Here is a 12,372-nt window from a genome sequence, read left to right as displayed (position 1 = left end):
CAAAAATCAAATTTAAAAAAAAAAATGTACAAATTCAACTTCTAAACAGAGAAATTGAAGAGCCACGGCACCAATATCATACGTACATATTCTTATCCTGGTTCTTTTTAAGATTTTCGCAAATTGAAAAATAAAACAAATCGTGTCCATAAAAATTGCAATGCGGGAACTTTTGGGACGACAGACTGGTTGGTTCGTGGTGGTGAGCTCATGAAAGTAGAGCTCGTGGGGGGCGGGGAAGGAGTTTGGCGGCTTACGAGAAGAAAATATTTTTTTCCCTTTCAATTTTTTTTTTTTCATTTTTTATTAAAAATTACTTGATAAGGACTGAGTGAATTAACAATTTATCGTCCGCAGAGGATGCACGTACTTAATGAAACAAATGGATGATAGGTTACTGAAAGGACATTTCGCATAAGAATAGATTGATGCGAGGATACAAATGATAGAAGTTTTAGTGACAATTATAGAGGGACAATCGACAAGGACGTCTGTGTACCAATTACCCCCATTTGAAAATAAGGGATTTGGTACTATCTATGTGCTATGAAGGATGAACTCTCGAGGCGACCGCAATACATATAAATCTCATTCTCGGTCCTAAACCACAAGAGATGGAATCACCAACTTGGACTTAGTTAACCACTAACCACAAGAGGGATCTAAGAAAAACGTTACATAATTGACATGAAAGTATTTGCATTTGTGCAAGCGTTATCTAGAATGATTGGACATAAAGCATCAATACGTGCTTTATAAGTCCACTATCAAATCTAACATTGGCATGTTGCGTGTAACCTTATTTACCACTGTTTACTTCCCATCATTGACCAATAGATCACAGAATAATGTTACATAATTGACATGAAAGAATTGACGGACAAGGATGCAAGCTTATCCAGAATGATTTGACATAAAGCATCCATATATGCTTTTAAGTCCACCGTCAAAACCCAAGGCTTAAACCTTGGACAGGTTGTGGAAATTAGCAAGTTGGAGTACAGGAGGGACGGAGGAGATTTCCGGTGAGAAGCAAAACGAGTAGAGAAGTGAAATGCATTGACAAGTGAAGCACACAGTAAAGGTGTTGATACTATGTCCATGACTGGATGATTTAAAGAGTTGGGGAAATGAGAGTGCACGGATGTAATACAGTTCATACATAGCTGAATGGGGATGATATTCTAAAATGTTTTTTGGTACGTTCTTGCACTTTTACTCGATCAATAGCATGTATCAGGATGTAGATGGGGTGGGTACAGGTAATCAGACCATTCATTAAATGCTGAAATGAGACTTTCCTGCAAAGTTAGATTATAGATATCAGAATCAAGCTTCACCAACAGTGTTCGATAGCTTTCAGGATCCAGCCAGCACTACAATTTTTGGTCACGATATAATATTCCCGAAGGATTCCACAAAATCTAAAGTAAATCACAATTCTGGTTACTAAGTTCACATGAAAACTACATTACAGAAGACACCATACGGCGAACCATTTATAATGAAATGCCCTGCAGCTCTAATACTCCCTTCACTGCCTCGCAGAGTGCCTAGACAACTCAGCCTACAAGACAATGGAAGATAAAAGATAGATATCACAAGAACGAAGGGTGGCTCAATAATCTACCATTTTAATAACTATTCTCTCATAAACTGTAGTCCCACATCAATGGGACCCTGGCCAAGGCCCCTTAAATGGACGCTAGGATACAATCTTGGCTAGCTTTATTTGAGAATCTATAATGGATTAATTCGCCTTCAATTGAACTCTCTTCATCGTTTTCAAATGTTTGTCATAAAAACTACAGTTACGCTAAATTCTAAAATTAGCAGAGAAGTTTTCATGATTAAACAATTATACAGAGAGCCTTTTGAATCTGAAAAGTTCCTGATAAATAGAGTGCTGTAAAAGAAGGTTCTAAGCAGAAGCCTAGTTTGAAATTTAGCCCGTATTTTTATACCTTTCAGTGCTTTCACCCGACCCATTCGAAGAAATCAATATCCAAAGACTAGTCAAAAGTCTATATGTGACTGCAGATTTGAGTCAGAGGCTGAACTTTTAACCCACAAATACCAAGTTGTAATTATCAAAACGAAGTTGTTAATAAAATTAAACAGGGACCTCTATTCAAACTTGATTGTATGTCATATAGGACCTTTTCTATTTGAAAGTTGTTAAAGTAAGCTTCACATTTTTTTTCCTAATGCCTGCAGTAACTTTTGAGCCTAGTGGAAGGTAGATGTTCAACTAGAGAACAGGATCAGAATAAGCTGCCTACGGGCACTGCACTAATAACAAAAACAAGAGTTAACAGCCTTCAAAAGACATGGTTTAACAGGAATCAGGAAAATGAAATATTACCTCAAATGCATTCTTCAGATGATCAAGCTCCTTATCCAGATCATTGATAGCCTGATTGTACGCTTGCATTGGTGATGATTGGCTCGTAGTGTGAATCTGCAGATTGGCCATCGAAAAGTTAAAACCCAAAGGGCATGAAATACTCTGACCAAATTGACCAAATAAGTAATAACCATAAATACGATGACAAATCAGAAAGTAACAATCTTGAAGTTGGGATTATATCAGATTTTTTTATAAAGTGCGAGCATTCTCACTAAGAAAATGAGAAAGCAAATAAATGCTATGAATTCATGAAAGGAACAAAGAAATTGTTGTGTGAATTTTCAATCATCTTTTGTGGAAGTTACAGTGATCATGATGATATAGATGTGTACACACATACACAGGAAATGAATACTCAACGCACTGAGTTGCAAGTTACGGAAAAAGGGTTCAGCGTCAACCTATAGCTTTAACAATATCTAACACGCATCACATTACAAATAATCTTAGAAACTAGTCTATTTTTGTGGGGGTGTAGCAAAAGGTAAAGAAACACCATGAAATTAAATCTTCCAACAAACTCCCGCAAATCTTAGAATCCAAAATCTAGTACCCACACCTCCTCCTCTGAATACAAAAAATAATGCAGCTCGTAAAATAATTAAGAATAAATAAATAACAATTAAATACAAACCCTAACGATGATTTTGTATTTAAGGGGATGAGGCAACTTGTAGCCAGCAAAGAGCACATTTTCATCCCTGTGCAATTGCCTGAGTCATATTTTTATCAATTAAAAAAAAAAATTAGCATTTTAACAATGGGGTTTTAAAAAAAGCTCAGAAGAAAAATAAATATTTACATGCGGAGAATGTTGCCGATAGTATGGTCCTCACGCTCGATGGTAAAGGACGCCGCATTGATGATCTTGGTGTCTCTCTCGTAGGACACCCTTTTTCATTATATACATATCCGAGGCAGAAATAGCATTAGCAAGCAAACGTATATACACAAAACAGTGATTATATGTGTATATACACATACAGATACATATAATTTGCAGACGAAGGAGAGTGTGTACTTGGCGACGCCCTCGGGGACGACGAATCGCTCGTAGCGGTCAGGGGCATTCATGGTACTAGGCGAACACTCTTCAGTGGCACGTCTGGGAGTAAGAAAATCTCTCTCCTTGGTTAATGAAGCGACGTCGGTGAGTTTGTTCTGCCTACCCTTTTTACCTTCAATTCAATGTTTGAGTCGTGTAGGGGGTAAGCGGTCCTTGACAAATTTTCAGATCAAGGGCGTGTTTGGGCTCGATTTTTTCATCCAAAAAATTAATTTTTTGATCGTTATTTTACTATTTTAACCGTCATATTTGACTTCTTCTCTCATGAGTGGACCCTACTTTTCTTCTAACAGTCAAAAAATTAATTCTCAAAATCTTTTAAATTCATTTGAGAAAAATTCAAACCAAAATCAAATCATTTTGAACAGCTAGAAAAAAAACTCAAATCTAAATCTAATGATTTGATCCGATTTTAAACCGTTGATTTCGTCATTTTTTTTTTTTTTGCGTATCTACTTTTATGTCATTAATTCATTGAATTCAATATATATTTATATATTACTAGCAATAAATCTAAAACAAACGAGCCTCTGTTTGAACCAAATTTTTCGGACAAAAAATTGAAAATTTGGATTGTTATCCCACAAGTCTAGCTACCTTGTTGACTTGCTGCTTCATGTGTGAGACCTAACCTCCTCTCCGATGGTCAATTTTCTCATTATGATGATATGGAAAATATGGTTCAAACAGGGGCTAAATATACATACTATAAATTTAAATATCAACTAAATTAAAGTGAAATCACAATAAGCTAAAATGTAATTTGTTTTTCATTTTTGTTCATTTTTTTAGGCTAATGACGATATAATAACGTTACAATACAAGTCTACTAAACTATATATAAGGCCCAAAAAACATAATGATATCCAACAAGATCTCCTGTCATCATATCTGAAAAAAGGATACTGATTAGATAAAGAGAATAACCAACCACAATAATATCTAAATATAACAATTACACAGGTTTACGTTTGTATGATGTTACGACACACATTGAATTTCAGGTTCTTATCTTAGTTTGCTCCAAAAAAAATTATTAATCTGATACTTTATTCGTAGCAAATATTATCATCAAAGGTCTAGGATCTCTTTGTCTGCGATTTGATATAATGGATTTCAATTCAACTTTGAAGAGGCGTGAAAAATCTGAAAAAGAAGTGTGTGTGCCGGTGGCTCAAGACTGTATTTGGTGTCAACTGGAGTTCATCCAAATTCTGAAGAAGAAAATGGCTTTTGATAGACTATATTAGTCTTGAGATTATTAGATATAAATTAGGATTATTGAATAATAATAATAATAATAATAATAATATATCTGTATTAGAAAATTAGAAATTAACAAAAATACCTACAAATGACAAAACTATTGAATTTTACATATTTAGATGAATTTTCAAAAAATTTCATTTTTTCATTTTTTCATTTTTATTTATTTTTTCGCCTATCCTACTTGATTTTAAACCGCAATTAAAATTCTCAAACCTAAATCAAACCATTTTGACAGGTTTGGCTTGGTTCAAAACCATTTCGTTGACCGGGTCCATGTGGCATTAAATCGACGATTTCTAAAATGCGATTTCGGTTCGATTTTTCGACTTGGCAATTTTTGCTTATAGCCCTAGCCATGTTCTTTAAATTATTATTTTTAATCTTTTTAAATTATATGTTAATTTTGATAAAATAAATTTGGATGTAATTTTAAAATTTTCATTACTCTTCAACTATACATTTATTATAAAAAATAAAAAAACTTTTACAAAATCTAATCTCAAATTTTTTATTCAAATAGGAACAAAATGAGAAAAATCATGCTACGTGTACAATTTTTTTTACAATTCACACTTGTTAACATCACAATCATTCATTTCAAGAACTGTTATTAAAAGTAATGGTTCGAATTTAGATAACGCCAATATTGTCGATCATTATCGTCAATAAAGATCGTACATATAGGTTAATGAGCCACGCTACACATACAGATGTATGGTTCACATGGTCGATACAAACGAGACATCGGAGGTGGGATGAATGGTTCATTTTCGGGAGGGGGGATGAATGGTTCAGGGGGGGGGGGGGGGGGGGAATAAAAATAAAATCACATGGGGCCCCATGTGAGGGTCGGTGCAGACCCTATGAAGGCTCTAGATTAATTCAAGTGAGAAAAAGGATGCATGCTTTGATGGGGCAAATAGAATGTGTGATGTTTGTGATATTATCTAACTTCTAATAAAAAGAGGAACGAGATGTTACTATGGATGGAACAGTAAATTAATCCGAAAATACTATACAAGAGAAAAAAATGGCGTCATTTTTTGTACCTTTTTTTATTGTTTTCGGCTAATACCATACCGTTTCCATTTTTTCACTCCCACGACCATTCCTCTGCTCTTCTTCTAACTTGATGGAGGCAAAAGAAAACCATCGAGAAAATCAAACAACGATTACACCACATTTTCTTCATCCTTCTGCTATTTGGGTTAGCACTCTTGCTGCGATTTACTGCTTCCAGAAGCATCGGTTGAATTATTGTTTGCTAGGATTGTTCACTACTTTTGTTGCTTTTATGATGGCTTGACTTGTGCATTTACCAGTGGTAAATTATGTTTTCCATTCATTTATTTATTTCATGTCCTTTTTTATAAAAAATTGCTAATTGAAATAGAGGTTTTGGATATAATCTTATTATTGTAGTTATAAATTGTTAATTGGAGTATGAGTTGCAAAGAAATTCAGAAAGCCTTCTATTACTACAAATGAACTTTAAGTTGTGGTTTTATGACAAAATTTCATGTTGTCATCTCTTAGTGTCTTAAATGGGTTGTGGGAGAGAAGAAAGATCAATGGCTTAAAAAGGTAGGAAAAAATAGATACTACGTAAACAAATAAAGAAAAGTAGGAAAAGCAGAGAGGAAAAAAAGAGAAAAAAATTACTAATAAAAAAAAGAAAATCTCTCCGCTCAATGCTGAGAGATTAATTGATCTCTCCGCACTGCGTGAAGAAATCAACTCTCTCCGCACTGTGCAGAGAGTTTTGCCATGGTGCGGAGAGTTTGCAGTTTGCCAACTCTCCGTTTTAGCTTTTGATCTCACTTTTGGTAAACAATATGTTATAATAATATGTTATAGTTAAGATTTAGTCGTCATTGAAAAAAAAAACTCTCGAAACTGTTCGGAGAGACCTCCGCATTGTTCGGAGAGATCAATTGATCTCTCCCAACTGTGCGGAGATATTTTTTTATTTTTTTTAATTGATATCATTACTTAATAAGTGCATTTCCATTTTTTTTATATATATAATTATGTTTAATTTATTTATATAAAATGCTTTAAAAATAATAATTATTAATAATTATTAAGCTAATAAAAAATATACTAAAAAAGTATACAAATCAAATTTCTCAAAAAATCAATAACAAAAAAGTAAACAAAAAGCGTTTACCTATTTTTAATTTCGTCTAATTTACTGCTTTAATAATTTAACTGAAAAAAATTACACGTGCTGTGTGGAGTCTCCGCACAATTTGTGTAGAGACTCCGCACAAATTTGAGAGAACTTTCTTTTTTTTCCTGGATCATGCAACTAATATTTGTTTACTTTGTTATTTTATTAGTTAAAAACATGCATTAAATCTAATAAAAAATATAATTACAAGAATAAGTTTAAAAAAAAAAAAAAACTCTCCCTCATATGTGCGGAGACTCCACACAAGTCGAGAGTAATGTGCGGACACTCCACACTCCGCCCGGACAATGAGTGCGGACACTCCGCACTGATTGTGCGGACGGAGTGCGGAGTGTGCGGAGACTCCGCACAATCTGTGCGAATTGTGCGGAGTGTCCACACTCCGTCCACACAATCAGTGTGGAGTGTCTGCACTCCATCCGCACATTGTGCGGACACTCTGCACTGATTGTACGGAGTGTTCACACTGATTGTGAAGCAATAATATATGTATTTTGATCATAATTTGGATTTTGATTGATTAAAGCATCATTACTATTTTTGTTATCTCTTCAGATTCAAGGTTTATGCAACAAGAACTTCCAGCATGCAAGCCTATTTTAACACCTAAATGGGTAAATATTATAAAATGTCTCTACACATTACTGGTGTCTTATTGTAATTCACCACATTATGGGGATTTATTTTACCTATGGATTTACTTCCTCTCATAAACTATGTTCTGTGCAGGTGATTTCAGCTTTCTTATTTGTTAGCATCGTCTTTATTCCCATTGGCCTTGTCTCGCTATTTGATTCCCAGGATGTATGCTCAGTATTTCCTAACCTATCGTTCTTTTGCTTTTTGTGCTTCCCTCACTAAAGTGGCTTCTTTTCATCAGGTTGTTGAGATTATCGATCGATATGAGACTGATTGCATTCCTTTAGATTCAAGAAATGATAGGTTGGATTTATTCAAAGCCCTCAAGATAAAACCTGCCACATAAATCTAATGGTGAGTTTCAATTCGATGGTATTTGAGTTTTACCATGTCAATTGCATTTTAAATTTAAGTATAATTATAAAATCTAAAATTTGATAACTATTGATTAATCATCAAGTTACAAAATGCATGAAACGGCCCATTTATGTATATGATACAGCTTGACAATTTCTACCAGAATCATCGGAGGTACTTTTAATGTTTCTATATTCTGACATTAATTTTGGTAAATTAAATATTTAACTGTTTCTTTGATGCAATATTTTGGATTTCTACCTCCGTGGATGAGTGTTAGTGATTCCTTGTTTTTATCATAGATACAGAACTCTTCTATAAGAGAAATGACTCCACCGAAATTTTTATTTTATTCTCTCTTCTGGTATCTTGTAATAGTTGTATATTTGAAATCTTTTGCACATTGTTAGGAATTCTTCATGAACATATTAATTTATTATTCCTTTTTATTTTCAAACTATGTGGCTGATATCTACGCCCTTCTAAGATATGTGAAGGGCCGAAGTGATCAGCAACTGAGAAATCCAGGAGATGAAGGTGACACAAGTGCTTGTGAGCCCGAAGACACTGCCCACGGGATGCCAATTGTGCCTTGTGGTCTTATAGCCTGGATCCTGTTTAATGATACTTACGACTTCACTGCAACAACCAGCCGGTGACCATAAACAAGACGGGTATCTCGTGGGAGAGTGATAGTGATCACAAAAATATGCATTAAATCTAATAAAAAAATATAATTACAAGAATAAGTATGATTTCAATATAATACAAAAAAAATCTCAAAAAAATAATCGTTGCTAACAACAAAAGAATATAAAAAAAATGAAGAAGACAAAAATAAAAAAAATAAAACTTGTGAAAAGAAGAAAATGAAAGCATGATGCCAAAAAATTTGGCATTATTGTTCGAATGATAAATGCTTTATTGATACACAAAAGACTTTTGCAGTCACCAGGTTAAAAGTATAAATTTATTGTGTTGTGAATTTTTTTTTAAATAATCGTAATAAATCTTCTTATTACGCTAATAAAATTACAATTTTTTTTTTTACAAATAGTATAAAAAAATCATTTTTATTTTCAACAAAAAAACACATTTAAAAATTAGCAATTTCATAATCACATTTTTTTTAAAAAAATTCTCGAAAATACAATTATAAAAAAGAAAACAATATTGGATTACAAAAATCAATATCTGCCAAATACGGTATCTAAAGACAATATGTACAAATACAGTATGCTGTAAATACGGTATGATGCAAATACGGTATGCTGTAAATATGGTATAATACAAATACGATATGCTGTAAATACGGTGTGTTGCATATACGGTATGATGCAAATAAGGTGTATTGCATATTCAATATAATTCAAATACGGTATGCTGTAAATACGGTATGTTGTAAATACGGTATGCTGCATATACGATAAGTTGCAAATACAGTATGCGTAAATACGGCATGTTACATATACGGTATGTAAAGTGTATATACGGTATGAATAAATCCGGTTTCGTCCACTACAATAAATTTCAATACTGTATATGCCGTCTACCGTATTTGCAGGCAACTTACCGTATGTGCAGCTTACTGTATATACCGATTTTTGCACTTACAAATACCGAGAATGCAGAACACCATACATTCACTTACCAAACCGAATGTTAGAAAAAATTTCAGATTTTTATTTTTTCAACATAAGCATAAAATAAATATTAAAATATATGAAAGACAAAATATAAAACACATATGAATATGCAAGTCGATTTATAATTTTGTGCTCAATCTTCAATTTTTCAATATTGAATTACATAAAATTTAGAAATATAATCTTCACACTCAACTCAATCATATCAACACTATCAAAGAATACAAGCAAAATAGTTTGTATAACCTCGTATTTTTCTTATTCAAGCATGAAATATACAAGCATATTTTTTCTGTTGCAATTATAAAAATAATTTGCAATCATTTTCTTATATCATGAAAATATTTTTAGTTATTACTTCAAAAACTTTCCAAAAAACTAAAATTCATACGCTAATAAAAAATCGAGCAACGCACGTGACATCGACTAGTGATAAGTAACAAAGTGATTTAATCCCTGTTTGACAGATTTTTCTTGGAAAAAATGAGTTTTCGAAAAAAAATTGGAGAACGTGTAATTAAAAAGTAAGTAAATATTTTGCATTTACGGGAATGATATGTTCTTGTAAAAATTTGTGATTGAAAAAAAAAAGTATTGGAAAAATAATGAGAAATAAAGGATGTTCAAACAAGGTCCTAAGTATTTATTTTATTTTTTTTCCAATCGATATTGTTTAAATTTACAATTGTTGAGACTGTGCAAATACTTTATTTGATGAATTGATTGAATTAAAATCAACTAAAAGAATAAAAACACAACGAAATGTTTAACTCATGTTTATAAACTACACATGTTTCGAAGAACTCATAGATATTATTTAGAAGTCAACAAGGTTCGATTTGGACAGTTTTTGAAATATTTTAAACGATTTGAAAAAACTCCATACCATATCATTTTTCAACAAAATCAAAGAAAACCATTTTTTTCGATTTTTATTTTTATTTTTTTTAAACCATGGTTTTACCGACATAAAAATAATATCTTTTAAACAAGTTGAAACAAAATACATTGGTCTAAAATTTCACTATAACACTTATACATTAAAAGCTTCCAAACATAAACTTTACAATACCAATATATTTTTCTAAATACGAGCAAAAACCAATAAATTAATACTAATTCAACCATAATTTGAACTTACATTTTTATTCTTTGGATAAAAAAGTATTATCATAAATAAATCATTATTTTTCTAAGAGCCAATATGGAGCGCAACTAGCAAATAAATTTGTGAAAGTATAAATTGCTCTGATAAATAATATATTTTGGTAAAACAAGTATTTGTTTAAAAAAAATGGATGAATGTGTTTGTCTTGGTTTTAAGTGGTTCTTCACTATTGAAATGTAAATCGAGTCATTTCCAAATGCTTTTATCGGTTAGAAACCGTCATAAACTATGTGAACCTAAATTAGAGATTTCAAAATCACCAATTCGATTCAATTTGACAAATTGATGATTTTTTGGTTCATCTCTAATTCTATGCACTTATTCATGACTCGTTTCCATCAATTAATAACTTAATCGTCTATAAAAACTTAAACATGCTCTTAGTGAGTTCGATTATTTCAAACATTAGAATTTCTTATTTCACCTTCATTAATGCATTTTAATTCAATCCATTGCACACTTAACAATAATTATTCGGGTTGATGGTCAAATATTTATAATTTAATTGACAATCTCTCGAATATAGTCAAAACTATTTTCACGCTTGAATTTCGTACATCTCTGTAACGCTACCCAAAAACACATCAAAATTGATATTCATTAAACTCATGATTGCACAGGCCATAGAAAATGTGCAATGAACCACAATTTTTTATGGGAAATTGTGTGGCATATGTTCAATTCTTTGGAAGTTTTGTATCAATTTACAGTTGTTCAGTTTTCCCAGGGACCTCAGGGTAAATATTTAAAGATATAATTGTAGTCGAAAAAGTGGTGAATAGAATAATATCGGGATCTCAATTTGTATCAATTAAATAAATTGTTGGGATTTCAAAGAGATACACTCTCGCATATATTCTTCGTAATTGGTCTAAATATTTAGTTACCGAGGATGTGAAAATTCGTATGTCATTATTAATCGCAAATGATAAATCTTCATTAATTGCATGGAAATAATTCAAGAGAGCCAAATGGGCGTTCCATGTCCAAAAATGGGGAGTTCCAAGAAATGTGCAATTGTTTATTTAATTAGTACCAAATTACAGTTTTAATCAATGTTTTAAAAATCAGTCCGACTATCAACCCAAAAAAGATAAAAAGTTAAGAATCAAAATGTTGAATCAAGATCAAACTAGGATTGGACCGGTGATTTTTTAAAATTTTAAAAATTATACATTTTGTTTCGCGCGGGTTAAGTCGTTAACAATTAAAAAGGATCAGACGATTGTGTAAGGGACAAACCTCTTGAGACAAAGTCCCAAAAAGGGGTGTTCTTTTATTGGCGATGAACTTTACAATTGGAAATGAAAAACAGCGTGCCTCTAAGGGGCGCAAGCACACGAGTTACAGAAAGAAAAGCGTTTAAGTCTAAAAGTTAAAGAAATGAAAATTACATATTCTCTGTTCGAGAGTTTTGGATTCAGTCCTTTGTTTCTACGTCCTTTCTCCCTTTTATACCTCATAGACGATCTCTTTGTGATTAACTACTCTAAAAACTGCTTGATCGTCCTATAACTACCCACTTTCTTTGTAATGGCCATTTTGTCATGAAACTGCCTTTTAACTGTTGCCATTATCTTTCATCGTCCAACCGCTTTCGATTGAATTCCTTGAGTCGTGGAA

The 12,372-nt window shown here is 32.3% G+C and overlaps 1 protein-coding gene and 1 pseudogene across 3 annotated transcripts; one reads left to right on the top strand and one right to left on the bottom strand.

Moving 5' to 3' along the window:
- Positions 1–1,296: 1,296 nt before the first annotated feature.
- LOC111388870 (DNA-directed RNA polymerases II, IV and V subunit 11) lies at positions 1,297–3,599 on the bottom strand. Of its 3 annotated transcripts, none has more exons than XM_023013685.1 (5): positions 3,432–3,599; positions 3,213–3,302; positions 3,045–3,123; positions 2,366–2,461; positions 1,297–1,567 (listed from the first exon to the last, which is right to left on the bottom strand). In XM_023013685.1, exons 1-5 carry the CDS (start codon positions 3,482–3,484, stop codon positions 1,535–1,537), a joined length of 351 nt encoding a protein of 116 aa, XP_022869453.1. In that variant the 5' UTR covers positions 3,485–3,599; the 3' UTR covers positions 1,297–1,534. The 3 variants fall into 3 exon arrangements, with proteins under 3 accessions (XP_022869453.1, XP_022869452.1, XP_022869454.1); XM_023013684.1 differs by lacking the exon at positions 1,297–1,567 and adding an exon at positions 1,605–2,292; XM_023013686.1 differs by lacking the exon at positions 1,297–1,567 and adding an exon at positions 1,605–2,287.
- Positions 3,600–5,455: 1,856 nt separating this feature from the next.
- Positions 5,456–8,653, top strand: LOC111388854 (annotated as a pseudogene).
- Positions 8,654–12,372: the final 3,719 nt, after the last annotated feature.

Source organism: Olea europaea, unplaced genomic scaffold (genome assembly GCF_002742605.1).
Source record: "Olea europaea var. sylvestris unplaced genomic scaffold, O_europaea_v1 scaffold532, whole genome shotgun sequence".
In the NCBI taxonomy this organism is placed as follows: domain Eukaryota; kingdom Viridiplantae; phylum Streptophyta; class Magnoliopsida; order Lamiales; family Oleaceae; genus Olea; species Olea europaea.
Note: the sequence above shows the minus strand (reverse complement) of the source record. Positions and strands in the feature narration are given on the sequence as shown.

Coding starts and splice junctions, on each gene's coding strand:
- LOC111388870 (XM_023013684.1), bottom strand. CDS start 3,484: ATGAATGCCCCTGACCGCTACGAGCGATTCGTCGTCCCCGAGGGCGTC. Junction 2,462..3,044: donor AATACAAAATCATCGTTAGG/GTTTGTATTTAA, acceptor GCCAATCTGCAG/ATTCACACTACGAGCCAATC. Junction 2,293..2,365: donor ATCTGAAGAATGCATTTGAG/GTAATATTTCAT, acceptor TTTTGTTATTAG/TGCAGTGCCCGTAGGCAGCT.